Genomic DNA, 23,358 nt, shown 5'->3' on the forward strand with positions numbered 1-23,358 from the left:
TGAGAGAAGCTAAGAACTGCTGTTCCAGGGCTGCAATGAAAACAAATCAAGGGGTTGCAGTAATAATGAATAGAATTTGATTCTTTCCCCGCCCCCGATGTCTATTGATGTGTCATTTCCAGGCTTTTATCTCCATAAAACTAAGTCAGTATTTCTGTTTTTTTAATTTTTCCAGTCCAAGAGCTTTTATCAGAGGATCATGGATGCAGCCTGCCAGCCACACCGCAGTCCATTTATGACCTTAAATCTTTGGCTACTGCTTTACTGGAGACAATCCATGAGAAAAACATGGTCATTCAGCATCAAAGGCAAACCAACAAGTAGGCACTTTCACAGAAACAGAGAATTGCAGAGTTGTAAGGGATCCTGAGGTTCATCTATTCCAGTCCCCTCTGCAGTGCACGAATATGCGGTTGTCCCATACAGGGTTCGAACTTTCAGTTGACTTAGTTCAAAATCTGTTTTGCGTTTCGTTTTAAAGGCATTTATCTTGGGGTATAGCAAAAACGCCAAACAATGTGAATCTGGGTGTGCATCTTTATGGAATTGTAAAAACGTAAGAAATTGTAGTTATTTTGCCGTTAACCCAGTGCATCAGTTTTGAGAGATACATATTGCTGATATCACCAGCATTATTAGCACCATCCATGCGCATGGTGCTTTGCAAAGCACAAGAAGACAGTTCTGCGCCCTAAGAAGCGTATGGTCTAAAATCCGACATAGAGAAACAGGAGGGACTCAGTGGCAGGGTTAATAACGGAAAGAATATGCTATTACAGTCATACCTGGTTTTGCGACTGGGATCCGTTCCAGAGCCCCGGACACTAGACGAAAAGGACGCACGACAAAGCGCCGCTCTGCACATGCGCGCAGAGTGGTTTGCGCTTCTGCGCATGCGCGAGAGGCAAACCCGGAAGTAACCCGTTCCGGTACTTCCAGGTTTGCCGCGGACATTCAACAAAATGGCCGCTTGACTCAAAACGAGGTGCCACTGTATTTCAATGGAAGTGCTTAGATTTTGCTACTGGCTAAGTCAAGCAGGATGCTGAAACTTAAGTGGCTCTGACGCAGCATGGTTTCATAATATGTTACCAAAACCCTTGATGTTACGTTTTTAACGTTACTCACAATTGTGGCTTGATAAACCCGAACGCGCATTCCTTCTTTAAGGTGTACTGTACAGTTCCATTAGCATTACAGAGATATTTTCTTTCAAAATATTGATTTTTAAAAACGCTTTTCTTTCAAATACACAATTTTTAAACTATAGGGGTTTAGTTTTTTACTCACGAGCTGCATTGGAACAATTTAGAAAGTGTAAAATCAAGTTGCAGTGAGGAGTACACATTAGCACGAGATGTATAGATTAGGTCAGGGCACACTGGAATTCACAAAAATTGAATTCCTCAAAACATGCTTAGTTACAGTCACTGGAAAATACATATTGCAATAATACTACATATTCCTTGTTACAGTAGTTAAGTCAACTGCAGATTTCATAGGATTTGTTGATATGTAGACTGGATGTATGGTAACGAGATCAGTGGATTTTAGGCAAATATGCAGGAAGCCATTCTGATTAATTATGAAGGAGAAGTGAACCCATTAATGTAGTCTGCAAATGTGCAAGCCTTGAGATTGTACACCAATTTCAGGAGTGGGTGGATTGCATGGGCATGTCATACATATATTATTTCAGAATAATTTCTGATATATTGGAGACGTTTCTAACCTGATGTGAAAAAAATATATGTATTTCACGTGAATTAATCTATACCATACGTTTAAATGTAAATTTGTGTATCATAAGCGGATGTCTTCTCTCACGACACTGAATATCACCTATCATTGAATATCACCCATCAAATATAAACAGGGCACATGCCCATCCATGGTGATATTACTATACTTTTAATTACATTTCATGGAACATTTTATCTTCATTTCAGAATCTTAGGCAATCGTGTAGCAGAACTGGAGAAAAAGTTGAGGACTTTAGAAGTCTCTGGTTTGTGGAGTCTTCCAGGTAAGTCAGAATTCATAGTCGTACTTAATTTGGGGGTACCTGAACATAAGGACATTTTTAAAAGTGTATTTCATAAGAAAGCTGCTGTTTACATTGTGCATTGTTTTCCTCATTTACTGCAGGGTTTGTTTTTTTAGTCTCTATAAGAAAAGTAATATGAAAATATTTTTACTGAACAAGAAATCTTTCACACATAACAGTTAGATTTTTCTGAAATTGAAGCATTTTAAAGGTTCTTTGATAACATAATTAATGATGTGTTACATTTATCAATCACATCTTGCCACATAATTTTTCTGAACCTGTAGGCTTCTCAGACTTAAGGAGAAAAACTACCTGGGAATGCCACCAGGAGATTTCTCTATGTGAAAACTTTGTCCAAGGATAAGGGCCTTTTGGACACAGAACCCTTCAAACATGCAATTCTGTAGTAGTTTAGTTTCAGGAGAGCTGGGAGTTAGGATTTATTTTAATTTCTTTACCATGCAGATGTGCCTAAAGCATAGTAAGAACATGGGAAATGAAAGCTAAAATGATTCTAACAATGCAATCCCTATGCAAGTGCATTTAGAACTGAATCTCACTGGGTTGTGATGCTCAAAGTAGAGCTGTTGCAATCAGTAGGCTTTTCTCACTGAAGTCCATTGATTTCAGTGGCTCTGATCTGAGGGCGATTTGGTTGGACAAAGTCCATTGAGTTCAGTGAGACTTATCTCCCCAGCAAGTATTTACAGACGGCAACCATTTGCGTGTCTGCTGACACACAGGTCTTTTGGACCCGTAAGAGGGCAGAACGGGCTTATGGGCTCTCCACCGACTAGGCCTGTGCAACGTATTGATACAACACCCGGGACCAGTATGAGGGGCAGACCGCAATGGCAGCTTTAAAAAAGGTAAAGGTATCCCTGACAATTAGGTCCAGTCGTGACTGACTCTGGGGTTGCAGTGCTCATCTCGCTTTATTGGCCAAGGGAGCCGGCGTACAGCTTCTGGGTCATGTGGCCAACATGACTAAGCCGCTTCTGGTGAACCAGAGCAGCAGCAGCAGCAGCAACAACAACAACAGTATCCTAGATGCACACAGAAGACTACAATTCAATCTTGCTATGGGCACATATCCAATACCTGCAATTAGCTGCCTGAATCCTGCATAAATCGAGACTTGAACTCACTGTGCATCAGCTGGTGTGTGGAAAGTTCAATGCTGCTTTATGTAGTTATCACCTCTCTACTCCAGCAGTCCAGCTTTATCAGGTGGATGGGACCCGCCACAGACACACCTATCTATCGGCGATTGTCAATATGACAACACATGCTTGACAGGTGGCTGGTCCCACCCACTTGTCGGTGAGGCGGGGAAGATAAGAGATCTAGCCCACCAGGCCAAAAATATTCCCCACCAGGGCACTGTGGGAAATTCAAAATGGCAGGTGGAAACTAGAGCAGGGGTAGGCAACCTAAGGCCCATGGGGGTCGTTTAACTGGCCCACGAGCTGCCCCTGAACCAAGCCGCCCACTCGGTGAGTCCCTGCGTGCTGCGCTAAACTGGCGCGTGGTGCCTCACTTCCGCGGCACAGGAAATCACGTCTGCACACGTACAGATGCCGAAAATCACGTCTGCGCAGATTCAGAAAATTGTGTGCGCGTGCACTTAGGCATGCGCGTAATCTGGCCCGCAGAGGGATCTCTGCTGGAGTGAACCGGCCCAGGCGAGGTAATCCTTGCCAACCCCTGAACTAGAGCATTACCACAGCTACCAGGTAAACTCCAGGAGACGGAATGGGCTGGTAGGGTTGAAAGCAGCACTGCTGAGTCCTGCCAAGGTACACATGGCCTGACAAGTTACTGCATGCTGTGTGCCACTGCTAGTCCTATCATTGAGTTGCAGGCTAAGGTTCCTTAGGATTCCTATGGCTTCCTGCTTTCTTTCCTCTAGCGACTGAACACACATCAAATTAACGATGGGGAGGCTAACACCTAATTTTAATCTTACTCCTGCTCTGAGCATCTATGCTTGCAGAAGAGAGAACATAGTTCAGAAGTGATAAGAACCAGTCAGTCCAGTAAAACAAAATTTGTTTACTGGATCTGCACTTCTCAACCTCATCTAAATATTCATTTTTTTGGATTTATGAAAGCAAGCGGCAGAAGGGATTTATAGATGTCAGAGCTTCTGAACAGACCAGGGACAAGACAAAATGCATTCAGGCACGCAATAAAATATGCTAGGTAAGATATTCTTAGTCATATGCTAACTTTCGATATTAAATACCATAAAGGCAGAGAAAACTGTTTAGGAGTTATGAAAAGAGTCTACAGTTTAGTGAAAGCTTTTTCTTGGAGAAAAATGTCAGTTTCAATGGTTTCCAAGCTGAAAAGTTCAGCAGTTCCACACTGATAATATTTTATATACCTTATTATAGCTACATTATATGCCCTATTCCAGCAATTTGAGTTTTCTTACATAGTCAACCAATAGGCAATTACAGCAAGACTCTTGATTCTGAGGTCCACTGAGATAGTGCATAAGCAAATTTCTAGACCATTCATTATTTATGCTTGACAACCATCATGGTGATGAACTCGATAGAGGGAAGTTGTGATCAGCCAGTTTGAGATCGCTATCTGACCAGGCCAGGAAGGACTTGACCTCACTCTAAATGCCCTTCTTTGATCACTGAGATAAGCACACAGAGTTATGCTATCACATCTTCTGTATGTTCCCTGTTGGTTGGGGTCATGCTAAAAAAAAAGAAAGTAGTTTTTCTTTTTTTAAAAGAAAGGGACTGAACCTGTAGCTGACCAGAGAAAATGGTTACAAACACAAAAGGTGAATGATTATGTGTGATCTTTCCAAGAAGAAATTTGCACACACATAGCCAACATTGCTTTTGTGCTGAAAATCAAGAGTCAAACATTCAGCATAGCCATTAACCGTTTGTTAACTGTTCTGTCATGTGAACTAAACACAGCTCATTCCACTCCTCAAAATGCTGATGTCCTCCATAGACATGACAATTCTCAAGGATGTGCATACTATGCAGCAAAGTTTATCAAAAAGTTTGTGCCATGGACAATATACATTCTGCAGCCTATACTGGCTATGCTAGAGGCAGCCAATGTAGCGCTCTCCAGACTGCAACAGAATAAAAATTAAAATGTTGATCTGCATAGCAATTACATTGTCCTAAGAAGAAGGCACAATTTGTAAAGCGAATTTCAGGAATATGTTTGAAGTAGAATAAAATTATAAAAGGAGGGACAGATCAAATTTTATTAATAAAATTTCAATTGTGTTATTAAAATGTATCTTTTAAAATAATAGATTTAAGCTGCAACCCTATACAGGTAGCAACCATTTTGCGTGGAGATTCCGTTTCTGACCCCTGTGCATGTTAGCGGTAGGGCTGGGCCAGCCATCAGGATCTGGGGATACACCGCAATGTTGAAACAACAAGTTACATTGGCCCCAGCATGCAAGGTGCGGGGTGAAAACTGCCTCAGCTCTCACTGTTGTATTTTAACCTTGTTTTTAAGTTGTATTTTAATCAATTGTTTTTATACCTGGTGTTAGCCGCTCTGAGCCCAGTCTTGGCTGTGGAGGGCGGGGTATAAATAAAATTTATTTATTTATTTATTTATTATTATTATTCCTGTCCCCCAGCTGAGTGAGCTGCATGCCTCTCGGGCATCAAGGCTTGCTCACCTGGCGGGGGCACGATACAGCTTGCTCCTCCCTCTGCGCTATGAGGGGCAGATTGCGATGGCGGCTTCACCTGGCAGTATATCGTGCCAGCTGTTTAAAGCTGCTGTTGCTTTAAAAAAAAAGTGGAAGAAACAACAACCAGCAACTCCAAAAGATAAATTCAGACCACACTCACACCTATGATCTTCCCCTGAAGACTGAAATATACAGACCAGGAAATTTATATAGCCCACGTGATCATTTTGAGTATATATTTCTGCTCTTAATGCTACTCCACTTGCTTTAGTTATTTCTTTGCTGCTGCTATACTTCATTTTATAATTGATTACAGGGGACATAATCTCCCTTCAGTAAACCAGAGTGCCACTCCTCCAGATAGCTTCATCTTTGTTAATAAACTCCATGTTTCCCTGTCTGTAGATTATAGCCCAGGTCTTCTTGGTGCAAGCTCCTACAGGTCTTGTGAAATTGCATTTCCTTGCAGCCAGGGTCTGGTGCCTTGCCTCCTGCACCATCCATACTCTTGTTTCCATTGCAAGATTGCCAGACTAAACTTTGTGCATTGATTGAGGCTTCCAACTAGGCTAATGAGTGTCAAGTTGTACTTTGACTCAGTTCTAATGGCCACTCCTGCTTCCCCCTTTCTCTGCCCCAAGGCCAACAAAGTTAACCTGGGCTCCTCTGGGGGAAAGGCAGGGTACAAATTTAGACATAACAACAACAGGTCAGGACAGGGGAACACAGAACTGCTCGGTGACCCACAGATCATCCCTTCTTGCTGTGGACCAAGACTACATCCCAGAATCTTCAGCTGAAAACTGACACTGTGTTTTCATTTCCTTTGGAGTCTTAACCTTGTTGAGAATGGCACACATGGCATCAGTTTCCTTTGGAGTCTTAACCTTGTTGAGAATGGCACACATGGCATCAGTTTCCTCCTGAGGATTCTGGGATTTGTAGTTGAAATCTCTGGCCAGGAAAAAAAATGTCCTGTACGGACTTTGTGAGAGCACACCACCACTTTTGCCACCCCTCCCACACAGTAACTTACTTGGTTGGTTTTGATTATATACCTTCCTCTGACCCCTCTGATTCTGCCCAGACCGATGCCTGTTTTGATACATGTTTGAACCCGTGTGTATTTTGATCTGCACAGCTGCTTCCTGGCCTACTTGGTCTGCTAGCTAGCTCACCCCAGAACCTGTCTTCCTGAAGCTTGACCTTTTCCATGGCCCGACACTATTGTTCCTTGAATCTTGATTAAGATCCCAAACATGGATTGAAACCAAAGTTGAGCTTCTCACCTGCCCTGTTCTCAGTGTATGTGTATCTTGCAAGCGAAAATGACTTAACCATGGTTTGCTTGGTAGAGATACAAGACTTAAACATGGTGACTGCAGAGCATGATAAACAGACCCGCCTCAGACCATGGTTTTGCATCTTGGCTTGTATTCACACTCTAGGGTTTGGTCTTCTGTTTCAAGTAGCCCATAATCCACTAAATAAAGTGTTTTGGCCTTTAAAACAGAACACTAGCAAAAGACAGACAATGATTTTAGAATACCTTTGTTCTATTATTTCTGTTTAGGCATCAAATTAATATTTATATAATAACTTTTCTTTCCTTCCTTTTTTTCTTGCTGCCTGAAGGCCTGAGCTACAATGTCTCAGTGGGATTTGGGAGTAGGTTCTGTTTGACATATGTATTTTTAGTAACTAATCTTAGCGGTGCATTAAATATTGTCACTGCATGTAAATAAATGGAAATGTTATCTGAATGTTTTTCTATATCTGTCAGATTAAGATGTTCAACCGAGTAAGTTAGATGGCCACAAGAGAAATACAGAACACTGTAAAATTATTTTTAATTGGGAGAAATGGTAATAAGGAAGGATACGAGCTAGTGCTGAATATAATCACGGGTTGTGCAGAACGATGTGATTTTGTAGCTTTTTTTTAAAAAAATGACAAGCAGTAAGTCAAGACAATTCCCCCCCCCCTTTAACTTAGCAATTATGAGTATGGATATCACCCAGTGTTGCTACTTACATTTTAATTCCGTGTGTGTTGCTATCTGGTTTACGCATTCCAGATCCAAGCATCATGGAACCCAAAGACACTGATGGTCAATGGACAAGGCGGACATGCCGAACCCATTCAGGGTTTCTACATCCCTCACATATTGAAGGACAGCAGGGATGCTAGAGAACAAGCTTTGCATGTAGAAAGTTCCAAGATTTATCCCTCGCATCCCCAATTAAATAACCAGAATAGACAGACCAAGGGGTGGCTCAATATAGTACACATTTTTAATGTACACATTTTTTTTAGTAGGAGCATTGCAAAACTTGTATAGGGAAGGTGGCAAAGTCGCCCTTTTGGGGATGCCGTTTTTGACAGTATCCCTCTGACAAGAACTTAATGTACAACAGATCATAGCAAAGATGAGATAAGAGGAACCTAATTTAATTAATACTTGAGTTAAAATGTTTCTTACTTTAGCCATTCAAAATACTGATTCAGATATTTGGAGTGTGACACATGCTAAGCAAGTATGTAGATAAAAACAAAAAGTCTCCTTTTATCCAAGCATTTGAATCAAGCCAATTTAACTTTTCTTTTTGAAGATTCATGAGTTGGTTCCTGCTTTTCTCTTTCATTTGTTAGATCTTTAATTTTAATTAGGACCAGATTCTTGTATGTTCCTCCATCCAGTCTTGTAAAGAAAATGTGCTATGTAAGGTAAAGGTACCCCTGACCGTTAGGTCCAGTCATGGACGACTCTGGGGTTCCATGCTCATCTTGCTTTACTGGCCAAGGGAGCCAGTGTACAGCTTCCAGGTCATGTGGCCAGCATGACTAAGCCGCTTCTGGCAAACTAGAGCAGCACACGGAAACGCCGTTTACCTTCCTGCTGGAGCGGTATCTATTTATCTACTTGCACTTTGACCTGCTTTTGAACTGCTAGGTTGGCAGGAGCAGGGACCAAGCAACGGAAGCTCACCCTGTCGCGGGAATTTGAACCACCGACCTTCCAATCAGCAAGCCCTAGGCTCAGTGGTTTAGACCACAGCGCCAACCGCGTCCCGTATAATGTGTTACATAGTAAATCTGAAAAACCTCATCATTAGTCTTTGGAGACCAGGATTAATACCTTCCCTTCAGTGTCCCCCCCCCCCCACATGCAGAGGGAATTTCCCTCTAGATTTCTAATGAAGTTACCAAACTTATGTTTACATGCGCTAAACCATACAGAATAGACACACATAATGAATGAGGCAACAGAAAAGTAAAGCTGCTCAGCCTTTTGCTCTCATTTAGAAGTGATAAATGAGAAGCCTGTATGACTCTACACCATGCCAACATTGCCCCACTTTCAGGAAGGGGTGACACTTGCGCAGGGAAGAACCCTGGTATAGCAGCCTCTACTGGAGTCGGTAAACATTGATGGAGAGAGGGCATAATTCATTGTCAGGCAATAGATCTCCCTAGAATACTTTCGGGGTCGCTGTTTTAATACAGAAACAGTAGTATAGCTATTCTGAGGGACTAGCTATGTGTTGCATGCAAACACATGAAACAGAGATGGTGCACTTTGTTCCTAAAAAAAGAACGAAGTAGCAGGGGAATAAATAAAAAAAAAACACTTTTGGCTTCCTAGTACATTATCATGGTTAGAGCCATATGGAAGCAGGGGTTTTTAATGGTTTAAATCAGGGGTCAGCAAACTTTTTCAGCAGGGGGCCGCTCCACTGTCCCTCAGACCTTGTGGGGGGCTGGACTATATTTTGAAGGGGGGGGGGTGAACAAATTCCTATGCCCCACAAATAACCCAAAGATGCATTTCAAATAAAAGGACGCACACTGATTCCCGGACCGTCCGTGGGCTGGATTTAGAAGGCGATTGGGCCGGATCCAGCCCCCGGGCCTTAGATTGCCTACCCATGGTTTAAATGGTGCATGCTTTAAGGGACCACAAAATTTGCAACACATTGGGAGAGTAACATTTTAAAAGGTAAAACTGAATGTCAATTTTGGAGGGTCTTGGCAGGCTACAAAAAGACTCTTGACCTATCCGCCCCAGCTGCGTAGGCATTTGCTTGTTTCTCTATCAGAAGGTTTGGGAATGAAGGCTTTGGAATGAAACAAGCTTGATTTTTAAGAGGGCCAAGTCCAATACAGACTTAATGAAGGACTCATTCAGAATGCTCCAAGATAAAAGCAGAAGAAAACAAATTTTGGTTTTAGAAATCATGGCCTGTGAAAGCAAAAGTCAAACATCCTACAAAAATAAGGAGTTAAAAAGGTCCAAGTAGTGCTGTAATAAGAATTTCTCATTAATTAGACAGTGGATCTAAATAAATAGGTGGTAGCAGTAAAATAACAACACTGTACTCTTCAGCACCATTATCTCAATAATCTCTTCAACAACCCAGAAAATCCATTATTACCTAAGCCCACCCAGCGAGTTCAAAGGTGATACGATATTTGTACTTGAAATCCATAGCATATGCTGTTCCCCATCCACACTCCTCCCCCAGCTTGAATTTGCTAATCTATATTGCAGTTGTCAGATATCCATCGTCCATTAAAATGATTTTTATAAATCCTGATAGTATCTAGTATATTTCACCTAAGATGCTTGTATTAGTAGGTGCTATGGTAGAAATTTCCCAAAACGCTCTTGCAATATATTCTTACACAGATTGGTATCTTATTCTAATCTTCTGTAAATGCAAGTCTGGTTTTTCAGGCCTCTTCTGATAAACCAGCTTGTGCTCATTGGTTTGCTTTTTCAAAGTAGCCCCCTGGCTGAATACCCATTGAAATATACCCAGTGGAGGTATACCCAGATTACTCCTCCCGTCTCAATGTTGCCTGTTACCGCTTTTTTCTTTCCCTAAGGCTACATTTTTGTCCACTTCCCTCCCCCCTCATCCCATATGAACTATACACAAGCACCTCAAGATGTGTAAATCATAGGTCAAAATAGGAGCAACCTCAAAGCAGTATCTTTAATTGTCACAGGAATCATGCTTTTGCACCAGTTTCCTGTTTAAAATGGGCCCTGTATATTGGAAATTCAGCATTTCCAGGATAGTTGTAAGAAAAGGATCCTAGATATATGTTTGCGTGCATTTGTACATATGTGCATGAATTCCTGTCCATGGATCTGACTTCAAAAAACATTCGTTTTTCTGGAAAGCCATTTCTCTCTTCCTCTTCTGGCATTCCATAGACGTGCTAAGTAAACATGTGGGAGGGAGGCATTGAATGAGCATGTTAACACCATTCTGATCAACCTCCAACTCAAAGAGGAACTCAGTGGGAGGAACTTCCTGTTTCTAATGGAGGTTTCCTGAGTGCTTTAGAAACCTGGAGAATCAGAGCAGCAACTGAGAAGCAGAACTTGTGGGTTTGTTCCCATTCCCCACCCCCATGTTTACTTATCATGTAGACTGAATGCCTGAAGAGGAATTCTGTGAACCTCAGGTCTAAACAGAAATATTATCTGTATTAATATTACTCTTTACACTGAAGATAATTTCTTAATTTCTGATAGGGTTGGATTGCAGTTAAAGGCATCTAGCTTGTGATTTATTTCTTTAAATTATTGTCAAATGAGGAAACTGCATCTTTTAACCAGATGTGCTCATACAAAATGGTCTCATTGGGTTTAATGCAGTTGAACCATAGCTGTCAAGTGTCCCTTATTTGCCGGGACAGTCCCTTATCCCAGCGCCATGTCCCGCTGCTGTCCCTTATTGATGAGGCTTCATTTGGCTGCTGGCTGGGCTTTCTTCCCTTGGCTCAGAGGGGCTCAGAAGTGAAACATACTTGTGCCCGGAAAAGCCCTTATTTTGGCTGCTGATCCCTTATTTTCGAGGCTGCTGGCCCTTATTTTCAAATCTGTAAGTTGACAGCTATGAGTTGAACTGTAGTACATATTTTGGCTTTTCCTTTTCTATAGAGCAGAGCTACTGAAATCTACCTGTTGGGTGTATACGACATGTTTATTTAAATGTAGCCTCACTGTTTAAAACGTTGCATTAGTAAACTTCTCATTTGTGTTTGAGAGTTAATGTTTCCATGCCCTCTTACTCGCAGGTGGCAAGGATACCATTACATTCAGTGACCCCGCTATGCCTATTATCCAGAGGTCTCGATCACCATTGCTATCTTTTGCAGATAAGCCACAGAAGACAGAAGGTAAGCATCTGGAGTCATAACAAAAGGCTGGCGTAGGGCGATTCGTCTCTTGTGCCATTGACTTTGAATGTGTAGGGGGGAATAAGGATGAAGCTGTTTAGAGATACCTGCATTGTCTCATTTTTGCACCACCACAATAGCATGGGAAACAAACCCATGGCCACAGGACAGGAAACAATACTCAGTGGTGGCTGGTGAGGCAGCGGTGGGGTGTGTGTCTTTGTCGCTCTCCTGGCTTCCAACACCGTGGGTCACTGCCACCTACCAAGAGGGTGAGATATGGTGCAGCATTGTTGCTCCTGTCGTCATGCACCACCAAGCTTCCCAAGCCTTGCCTCTCTCTGTAAGCAGCAGCGAGTCACTATGTTGGGAAGATGGAAGAGCAACCGAGTGTCGGGATCTCCACTTGGCCAAGCTGATAAAGCTCATTTTCTCCCCCCGAGTCCTTCGGAATCGCCTCCTGATGTGTTTAACGACCTGAGCCTTTGATAAGGCCTCAGGCACATTCTTCAGCAGAGTTTCCAGCACAGGAAAGAGAGGAGAGGTTTGGGCTGCATTGCAAAGAGTTTTATTTCTAAGCTACACAGACAGAAAAGACAGGTGTTATGTACTGAAGTTCTCACCCTGGGCCAGCAGGGGGATACTGTAGATAGTTATGCAAATGAAGGATTGAAAGTGACGTTCAGTGATTGGATAATTTTAGAAAGTTGTTACAGTAACGTGATACTGGAGCTCTATATAAGCAGGCTGACTGAGCCCTTCAGTTCAGTTCTGTCCTAGCCTGTGAATAAACAAGAGCTGTTTGAAGAATCGCTGTGTCATCTGATATGTTCACCCACAACTTAACAACATCCTCTCTCTATGAAAGCAGAGAGCAACTGAACAAAGGAACAGGAAACCACTAACGTCACACCCCATCTCCTCTCCCGTGAGACTTCCAACAGCCTGGAAGGTCTCTGGAATGTAAACAGAGCCTTGTGACTCCAAGCAGCTGCAGAGTGATAAGAACAGAAACTAACACAGAGTGCCTAAATTTTGCATGATCCAATCCAGAATTTGGGCGATCACTTGCAAGAGCAGGAACTGCAGAACAGACTCCTCCCATGCGGGTTGGGGCTTTTCATGTTGCTCTTGTCATAGCCGTGCTGTAGCAATTTGCATGCTGCCACTATGGTGTAAGGAGACCACATTCTGCACAATGGCATGGCGGTCTAGAAGGGGTAGAATTCTGAGTCATGCTGCTTTAGCCCAGAGGCAGGACGTCACTTCAGAAAAGTCCCTGCACAAAGTAAAGCACCACATCAGGGAGAAAGGTTTGGCATGGCCTTCCTCATGATGTGGTAGCTTCTCCCAGAAGAAATCTTCTAATGTTGATAACTGTTAAAAAAAAATAATTGACTCCCCATCTCTGGTCTGAGGTAGTGCAATTCAGAATCGTATCACCTCATTCTGTGCAAAGTGTAAAAGGGATGTGTTAACAGAGGCAGAAATCCTATACATGTTTACCTGGGATTGAGTCCCACTAACTTACTTCTGACAAGACATGTATAGGATGTCTTGCACTAGAAATCCATGTTTGGTGAAAAGGACTGGTTTAGGTCAGATTAAAGAAAAAGAATTTATCGGATTGTTTGAGGGGTGAGGTATTCTAGCTACTCCCAAGTATGTAAATAAAGCAGATTTTCATCCAACCGTACTTGCAATTTCCTTGAATTTAAAATTAGCAATTGAGGAAGTCGAGACACATTATGGGTGTGCCAAAAATGGGCACAAACAGGAAAACACTAGCATGGGGATGATAGTTCCAATTTGACTGGGTTGGGGAGCAGAGAGTTCCTTATCAGGCAGTGTTAGCTGATTGTCTCCCACAGCTCAGCTATTGTCTTCATGAATCAAGGGAATGGGCAAGTCTGAACGGGAAAATACAAATATTTTATTTATATGTGGCCAACACTATTTAAAGTTCATACAATGTTGGCCTTCCTTTCTAATTCTTATTCACGCAGGTCTGATGCACAGCATACAGTTCATACTACTTCCTCACAGTAATTAGAACATGGCTTTTCTTTGATTTTTTTATTATTAATCTATTGCAATGTCAGATAAAATCTGACTCCAAGGTTGATTTAGTTCCATGAACCTGGCAAACTGATTTTCTTTTCTCCTCTAGTAGAAAATAAGCGTAATTTGAAGTAGCCTATTAACCATTCCATCATAAAATATTGCAAGCAGACTAACCCCAATTATCTAACAGGCTCCAGGGACAATCATTCCATCAAACTAACAAGTAAGCAAACTTTTCTCCACACCTTACTGCCCTCTCAGAGTCTGATCTGGAGGTCCCCCATGTATCTTAATGCATTTGGATCAGCTATAATCAAGGCTGTTTGTATATTAAGCACACATTTTGCACTAAGAAAATTAGAAATTCAGCATTTAATAATATGAGCATGTGGTTACTTTGCATACTGCTATTCAGTTTTGCACAGTCCATTCTGATCACTGTATTGGAATTTGAAATGATGCGGCAGGAAAGGTTTGGGATAGAATGTCTTTATATAAATAAATGATAATTCCTGTTTTATATGGCTTTATATCACTGTTTTATTTGTTTTAAGATGAATCTTCAAGGATACTTCTTACAGAATATTATACTGTACACTGCTTAGAGAGTTTTAAAATATTAAGTATATTATGTTGTTGTTTAGTCGTGTCCAACTCTTCATGACCCCATGGACCAGAGCACACCAGGCACTCCTGTCTTCTACTGCCTCCTGCAGTTTGGTCAAACTCATGCTGGTAGCTTCAAAAACATTGTCCAACCATCTCGTCCTCTGACGTCCCCTTCTCCTTGTGCCCTCCATCTTTCCCAGCATCAGGGTCTTTTCCAAGGAGTCTTCTCTTCTCATGAGGTGGCCAAAGTATTGGAGCCTCAGCTTCAGGATCTGTCCTTCCAGTGAGCACTCAGGGCTGATTTCCTTCAGAATGGAGAGGTTTGATCTTCGTGCAGTCCATGGGACTCTCAAGAGTCTCCTCCAGCACCATAATTCAAAAGCATCAATTCTCCAGCGATCAGCCTTATTTGTGGTCCAGCTCTCACTTCCATACGTCACTACTGGGAAAACCATGGCTTTAACTATACGTATAATATGACTATACATATAATAACTATAAGTAGATTGTAAATGTTTTAAATTAAATAGAAGATACACAGAAATGGGAAGTGAGGGTCCACAAGCGCATACTTCCTATGCATTTCAGTGGCTGTTCTGATCTGATCAGAGTTACGATTTTTATTTTTTAATTCCGTGAATGGGCTGGATTTTCATCTTAAAAGTGGTTAGGCTTGGCTATTCTTTTGGAGCTAACTATGTAGTGGTCTCTTGAGAGTCCCATGGACTGCAAGAAGATCAAACCTCTCCATTCTGAAGGAAATCAGCCCTGAGTGCTCACTGGAAGGACAGATCCTGAAGCTGAGGCTCCAAGACTTTGGCCACCTCATGAGAAGAGAAGACTCCCTGGAAAAGACCCTGATGTTGGGGAAGATGGAGGACACAAGGAAAAGGGGATGACAGAGGATGAGATGGTTGGACAGTGTTCTCGAAGCTACCAGCATGAGTTTGACCAAACTGCGGGAGGCAGTGGAAGACAGGAGGGCCTGGCGTGCTCTGGTCCAGGGGGTCACGAAGAGTCAGACACGACTAAATGACTAAACAACAACAACAAATGTAGTGGAACTTGTGGATAAAGAGAGATCACACAGGCAGCTTGTTCCCGTTACCCATGCTGCCCTCAGCCAAGTTCATGGAACCAAATCAACCTTTGCAATCATAATTTATTCTGTGTTGATAAATCACATGTGAACCTACCCAAATAGTAGATCTATGTGGTGTGTATGCTCAGGTCCTTTTGCTTCATTAAAAGTGCATGAGACACAGCAGAGATGCACTCGCTAGCCTTACTCCTTCTGTCAGATCTGCAGGTCCACCTCTCTCCATGCACTGGAAAGAAGAAGCCTGTGGTTGTTCATGGGAACTTCTGTGCCAGATTTAGAATCCTGTAAAATAATGGTTCTTATTCACAGCAAAGCCTGTGGAGTACCAGGGCTGGCCCAAGGCATTTTGGCCCCTGAGGCATAGCAGAAAATGGCAGGGCCCTACTGGCCAGGGAAGAAAAGCAAAGACCTACATCAGGAACAAGTGGGGGGATAACGTTTTTTATTAGGAATAAGTGCACTCATAGCATCAGCGGGCGAGGCATCCCTTGGAGGCCTGATCTGCTGCCGCCTGAGGCGGTCACCTCACCTTGCCTCATTGGTGGGTCGGCCCTGATGAGTACAGCGGGCTCCCTGCTGCAAGTATTCAGTCCTTTAGCATGCGAGCAGGAGGAGGGCCAAATATTGGGGACACGGCGGAGGGGATGGGGCCAGCCGGCCAGCCTTTCTTTGCTCTTCCTCACGTGACTCTTAATCACATTGGGGAACTGAATGCCCAAATCGGTGTCATGTGTGCTGTGATTCTGCCAGAGTGCACAAGAGGTGTTGGATGTTGAATTCAGCTTGCTGAGAATCTCAGCAGCTTTCAGGCATCAGAACTTGTTAAGGGGAACACGAAACCTGAGGGTTTAGGGTTCAGCACAATTCTCATAAGACCTCTGTTTCAGAATTGAGGTGACGGATCAGATATCAAAACGCCCCCCTTCAAAACAGCTCTGCATATGGAAAATTAGAACTTTTCAGAGTTGGAGTTTGTTAGCTTTACACACAGAGAGAGTTAATGCTGTAAGAGGGGGTTCAAAATGCAGATCCTGCACTTGTTTTCTGAGGTGCTACAGTGTGTGAGTTGATATCCTATGTCAGTGGTTTTCAATGAGTGTGCCATGGAACCCTGGGGTGCCTTGAATGATGGTCAGAGGTGCTGCGGGCAACACTGGCCTCTGTCCCTCTTTCTTTCTTTCCCTCCCTCATCTTTCAGTTCTCTGCCTCCCCAAGGTTTGCACAGCTGTTTATTGCAGCAGCCCTGGCTATAAGCTCCGCAGGCAAATGGTGCCTCTGGCAGGCACCTCTCTTTGAGGGCAGGGGGCGCATGTCAGAGACCAGGGAGGGTGTTTGAAAAAGGTGAGAGGCTGCCAGCTCTGCAGGCAAGGGATGACTTAAATGAGTTCTACAGAAAGAATGTAGTTGGTTCAGGGAGCTGTGGACTCAAAAAGGTTAAAAACCTCTGTCCTATGCTCTTTCTGAATTCTTGAGTTGTTTTGAAGAGCAACATACAGACGGTAGTGGCAGAAATAGAGCCTTCCCAACCACCTCATTACACTGTGATGCTCTTTGCTATCCTTTGCTTATTATTTATTAAGTTGTTCTGTTCTGCAGTTAGCATTTCCAATGGGAAATAAAACTTTCTTCCCTTAATTTCTCATACTTTTTCTGTCCCTCTACTTTGTTTTTCCTTTTCCTTTTTTCCTCCACACTCCCCTGTTTTATCTGCCCCCAAATATTAAAAATACAGTACTTAAACGGTGGTCATACTAATTAATACTCAAGAGATTCAGACATCTTGACTGTAACTTCAGGCTGTCTCCAGACTCAATGTAATTGGGGTTTGTTTTTTAAAGAGTGCGTTACATGAATTCAAGTAAGTGTCAGTTCAGCTTTGTTTCCATACTAAACTTCCCCCCAACCTGAAAATTTAAGGTCTAGTCTAGTTCCTTCTCTCATCACTTCTTCCCACGCTTCTGGGAATGGCAAGGTTGGGTATATGCTTCGCTTCCATGGGGCTGGTGTCCCGGCAGAACAGAGATCACAATGTAGTGGGATGAGGAACAAAATCATTGGCACATGTTTTCTGTGGAGTAACTTTGAAGGAGCCACGTAGAAGATGCTTCTGAGAGTAATGTGTAAGTGGGAAAGTGAATTGAATGGGAAATGCCATTGTGAGCCGCTGGGCTAGGTCAGATGTACTGATAATTGCTCTAATAAACCATAGAGTTTTAAACTGAGAATTATATGCCCACCCACTTCTTCCACCTTTCTCTTGCGTGTCACAATTTAAAACTCCCTGGAGTTTGTTAAACCACAGTTTGTTGAACCGTTATATTTGAACCGGGAAACTGTGGTTTAACAAACTTACCAGGATATGAAACCTGATGTTGATCCAGAAGCAGGAAATGCATGAACACAACACTTGTTCTTGTTACATCTGAACCCACCCATGGAGTGAAATAGCAGACTAAGGACTAGGTGATTCTTAGAGACTTTTTTGGACATTCAACGGCAGCAATAAGAAAAGATTGAATAGTGTGTAACCCTCCTCATTCTTCTGAGTATTGTCTGAAGAGAGAGATCGTCTTCAAATCCTCTGTGTTGAGATTTATACTCTTGCCCCTACATCTCATTGTGGATGAGACCTTTTCTGCTTAGTTCAAAATATCTAAAGAGGGCATTCCTGAAAAGGGTGTAATGCCTGAGGACAGGCTTAAAGACAATTCACTGTCTTGTGTTATGGAGGTGCCTGCTTCTTGGTCCCCTCCAAACCTGGAACTGTGCTTTATATCTACATAAATGTGATGTTTCCCCATTTTTCTCTTCTAGAAGAAACCAGAGAACAAGAGGAAACGTGTGCCGTTAAAACAGAATTGACACTCCCGGAAAAAACGGCTGCAGTTTCTGATGATTCCTGCACAAACCAAAACAACGGTAACAAAACCAATCATTTTCATCCATCATTACCCCAGTTTCCTTCTGAGGAAGATGGTGCAAATGGGTTTGGGAATGAAATCATTAAGCTGACAGAGGAGCAGGCAGCTGCAGAGCTGGAAGGGAGCAGAGCAGAATGTTTGACAGAGAGCCAGGCAGCAGGTCAGCCAGAGCTCAGCAGCTCATCCGAAGGCGAATCCCCCTTGCCCAGCCCTCCTCCCTTTGACTCCACAGAGCCCTGCAACCTCGGGGAGAACAAACACACAAACGAGAAGCAGGCCGTGGAAGAAGAGACAGGAACCTCGGAAAGCGACACTGAGAATCTTTGTGACAAAAAGGATGAAAGCGGTGACACAGGGAACGCCGAGGATGATGAAAAGCAGACTCTCCCAACTCCAGATTTCAGTGACATTCCAGATAATGTACCTGCAGCTGTGACAGTTACAGACAGTGCTCCTGATCTGGGCTCACCGTGACTGTTTATGACCGTGGCATTGTTTTCAGAAAGGATGTGTCCCCAGTCTCTTCAAGTTTCTCCCAGCTGCCTCTTTGTTTGTCTGTCGAGAAAGATCCTCTAACACACACACACACACACACACACACACACTGCATCCAACACTTTGGTATGTACAAACAAACATACCCTAGAGAAATGTGAAAAAAGGAGCAGGACTAAAATGATGGCTTTCAGAATTTTGCCCTCTGCTATTTGCTGCGATTAACGTTATTAGATAGAGTGACATAATTGAGAATAATGGGACTTAGCACCCCATCATTATGCTTTATCACGTCAGTTACATCTCTGTCTCTTCAGTATGTATAATTTTTGGTGCAGTGCCTGTTTGAATATATCTTAAGAGCCTGGAACGTCGGGGGGGGGGGGGTAGAGAGAGTTGCCTTTGGTGAAGCCGACAGAATCAGAAATGGTAAAACATAAAGGCTTCAATGAACAAGCTTTTGGTTTCTCAGGGTGGGGGGTGGCACACACAGTTTAATACTAAACAGCAAATTGCCTTGATATAACTGGTGGCTGTATATACACCGTGTCTGGTCATCGGATTAATTACTTGCAGACACACAAACACACAGCCTATTTTGCTGTTTCTATTTTGAAGGAGCTTTTTCCAGTAAGTACTAAGGCACAACGGCGTATTGACAAGGCTGGCCTTGCTGGCCATGTATGCACTACCACCCCTCCCTCTTTCCCCTTATTCTGTCCCCTCTTCCTTGCAAACTGTGAGCTCTCTCCCTCTCTTCCTCTTCCTTTCCCCCTTTCTCCACTTCTCTCTACTTTGCCGCAACTTCAGTTCTTGACTTGCCGCATCTCTCTTATGGCTCATACTTTGGGTTGTATCAAATGGAGTTCGTCTGGCCTAGAAATGGAAGCTGAACTCCTTCCATGTCAGAATGACGTCTTTCTGAGCTTAAACCAGGGGAGAGTTGGAAGTCAAATGCCTTCTCTGCTTTCATTTGAGCAGCGTTTAAGCTCAAAAGGTACACCTGTGCAGAAGGGAAGTATATCTTTTTCTTTCCCTTCTGATCCATTAGCCTTGTGGATAATAGTTGAAATTACTCTTTTTTTCGTAGCCATTTTCTCTCTTCAATTCTTCCCGTGGTGGCAATCAATTAGCTTCCAGTGGGAGAGAGTCTTTAGGGCTTCCTGGGCCTGCTGAGCAAAGCTTTCCATAGCCTGCTTCCACTGATTCTGAAGTGTTTCCTTGCGGTTCCTGGTAGGACAATGGCTGTGTAATATTTATTGTGGATATTTTGCAGCTGTGGAGCTAAAGGGAGGCCTGATTTTTGGTTTGGTTCCCCCCCACCCCACCCCCAATAAGAAACAATCTCAGCAGCTGTAGAGCTTGTCTGGGCCTCCAGCCGTAGAAGCAATTTTCCTGCTGGCTTGGGAACCTAATTGCCTGTAAATGTTCATTTCTCACTCCTAGAACTTAAAACCAATTGGAGAGGGGATTAATCCAAATTTAACAATGGTGTTCATAAGAAAGGAGGGAAATCCTTCCTGTTTTGAGCCTTAGTTTTACAAAATAAATACCTGCCAGCTGCACATTGTTACAGGCTGCTCGTTAGCAGGTTCGTGCCGGAAGCAGCGGGCAGACCCAAATCTTGAAAGTCGCATGAGCTAGATAGCAAGTGTTGCTTTGACGAAGGGACTCCAAGTGGACAAGCAGATTGTACCCCAGGCTTGGAATCAGGAGGAACCCTGAAAAGAGCTTCAGGATCCTCCAGCCAGCTGGAACAAGTACTGGTTCTAACAACTTGTTTGGCTGATGGAGAAACCCCATTGGATCGCTCTCACTCTCGCTCTCTGTACAACTTGCTCTTCTTCCAGTACAGCAAGGAACAAGGAAGTCATTAGGCGTCTTTCTACAGTACGTGGAGACTCATTTTAGGCCAAAGATTGTGGAATGGACACAGAACCAATGACAGCATTTTCAAAGCCGGAGAGTTTTGTTTCAATCTTTCTTTACTTTTTCAACCAGTTCAGTTTCTCTCTTCCAAGAGGAAAGGGGGGGAAAGACTCTGCAGTGTTCCTTAAATACTCCCTTAATCTTGGGCATTGCACCACTCTGCTATTTGCATCCCATTCTTTTTGAGCAACACTAGTTTATTCTAAATTAAATGCTTTTGTCTCTTGCATTAATATGAAAAAAGTTGAAACCATTTATTAGTTTGCATAATTTCATTCCTCATAGTGCAGCGGAGGAGAAGGGGGAGGATTACGTTATCTCTTGAATTTGTGGTACTGTTGCTTTTATTGATAGAGTAGCTGACAATGTTATCGGCTCAGCACAGCGTTTGTGCTTTTATTGGTAAAATAACAGATAGCCTTATTGTCTCGATTTGTTGTTATAGGAATGACAAAACTGATACAGTGGGAAGAGTAATGAATATGCACCAAACTTATGAATATGAAATTCTGGAATTTTGCTCATCATAAATAAGACATTCCACATCCCAATGTTCATTTCAAGTTATATATTTCTTTCTGGTTTTGTCACAGCCTTGATAAGGGTTACAGCTAATGCTGATGAAGTCCTAGCGCAGAAAAAAATAGACAAGTAGGGAGGGCACCTTAACGTAAACAAGTTCACACCATGAATGGCCAATGTTTTGCATTGCTTTAAATTATGGAGTGAGGGCTGCCATTTGCATTTTTTATGTAGCGTCTCGTTTGGAGCCCAGCTGCGCTAGTGGAAATGTTTGCATTTGAGCTCGGTAGCTTCCGGTGAGCTGGAATGATGCTATCATAGGGAGAGATTGAATTAAGGTCATATATGTGTAAAAGCAAGTACAAGCCTGAAGAAGCAAGCCAAGTTTTTAAACAATGCATGTAGCTATTAAGGTATTAGTAACAGATACGATGCTCTCTAAAAATAAACATTCCTCAACCCCGTGATCTAAAAACTTCAGTAATCCAAAGAGCAGGGGGTGATTCAGTGACTACTTACACAGTTGCAAAGAGCGTCAGGGATATAGCAGGTTAAGTGATAATTGAACTTCGGAAACCCAGTCCCTATCCAAATCCATGAAGTAGCCCATTCCCTCTTTTCTTTACTTCCAGTGTCACCACTCACTGTAACTATGTGTAATCTTATATCTAGACTTCTGGTGATACAGATTTTTTTTGGTGGGGGGGTATCAGGTAATGTGATGGCCCCATGTTACAGCTGAATTCTTGTCAATAACGCTCTTCCTGGTTTACTTTCTCTCCGTTCTTCTGCTCCTTCGATTCCAATTTTTGATTTGCTGGCTTCCTTAACCATTTAAAGGTCAAGTGGGCTACATTCCATGTCTTACGCTTACAGAGAAGAGATGGCAGACTGATTATGTGGTGGTACATCCAACGACATCTAGTTTAGACCTAACTTACAGTCCTACGCATGTTCACTCACAAGTAAGTCTGGTTTCGGTGTTCAGTTGCACCAGAAGTGGTTTAGTCATGCTGGCCACATGACCCGGAAAAACAGTCTGCGGACAAACGCCGGCTCCCTCGGCCTGTAAAGTGAGATGTGCGCCGCAACCCCAGAGTCGTCTGCGACTAGACTTAACTGTCAGGGGTCCTTTACCTTTTTAAGTCCCCCTGTGCTCTTACTGTGCTTATAGCAGCAGCCTTCAGTTTTAAAAACATTGGCTTGTTTATCTGAGAGCAGCACAGTTGATGCTATTTATTGCAGAGGTTCTTATGAGTATCAGTCGTGCTTCCTTGTTGGGACTTAATTCTTTGCTATCAAAAACCCTAGAGAGCTTTCCTGTTTGTTTTTGATTGCCACTTGCACAGGTTATAGCATTGCAGCTATATTCATTTAGCTGCTGGTTGAAACCAGTATGTGGCCCCATAAATTTGCACTTGCATCTATAAATTGTTGCAGAAAACAGTCCGTGCCAGTGGTAATGAAGCCTGGCTGTCTGGGTACAAGAGTGCCCATTCCCCTTATCACTTGTATATAATTGCAGGGGGTTGGACTAGATGATCCCAGGAGCCCTTTCCAACTCCATGATAACCACCTTTGAGCATGGAAGTGCACCACAGTGGATCTACGTATTATTTTTACATGCCAAGTTCCCCAACGTCCCTTTGCAACCTAAGCCTTATTCCGGCATTCGTGCAGTGAAGCCCTTCTCCCAGTGGAAGTTACCGTATTTTTCACTCTATAGGATGCACTTTTTCCCCTCCAAAAATGAAGGGGAAATGTTTGTGTGTCC

The 23,358-nt window shown here is 42.9% G+C and overlaps 1 protein-coding gene across 4 annotated transcripts in view; it reads left to right on the forward strand.

Moving 5' to 3' along the window:
- CCDC149 (coiled-coil domain containing 149) overlaps positions 1–20,573 on the forward strand; it is a 53,205-nt gene extending 32,632 nt beyond the window's left edge. For 2 of the 4 annotated variants that reach the window (XM_081924530.1, XM_081924532.1), the window contains exons 9-13: positions 176–320; positions 1,950–2,026; positions 7,383–7,415; positions 11,841–11,942; positions 18,532–20,573. In XM_081924530.1, the coding sequence (XP_081780656.1) occupies positions 176–320; positions 1,950–2,026; positions 7,383–7,415; positions 11,841–11,942; positions 18,532–19,112 (938 nt within the window). In that variant the 3' untranslated portion in view covers positions 19,113–20,573. The remainder of the gene's footprint in view (positions 1–175; positions 321–1,949; positions 2,027–7,382; positions 7,416–11,840; positions 11,943–18,531) is intronic. The other 2 variants (XM_081924531.1, XM_081924529.1) reach the window with 2 other exon arrangements.
- The last annotated feature ends 2,785 nt before the right edge of the window (positions 20,574–23,358 follow it).

The sequence above is a fragment of the Podarcis melisellensis genome (genome assembly GCF_964234715.1).
Source record: "Podarcis melisellensis genome assembly, chromosome: 9".
In the NCBI taxonomy this organism is placed as follows: Eukaryota; Metazoa; Chordata; class Lepidosauria; order Squamata; family Lacertidae; genus Podarcis; species Podarcis melisellensis.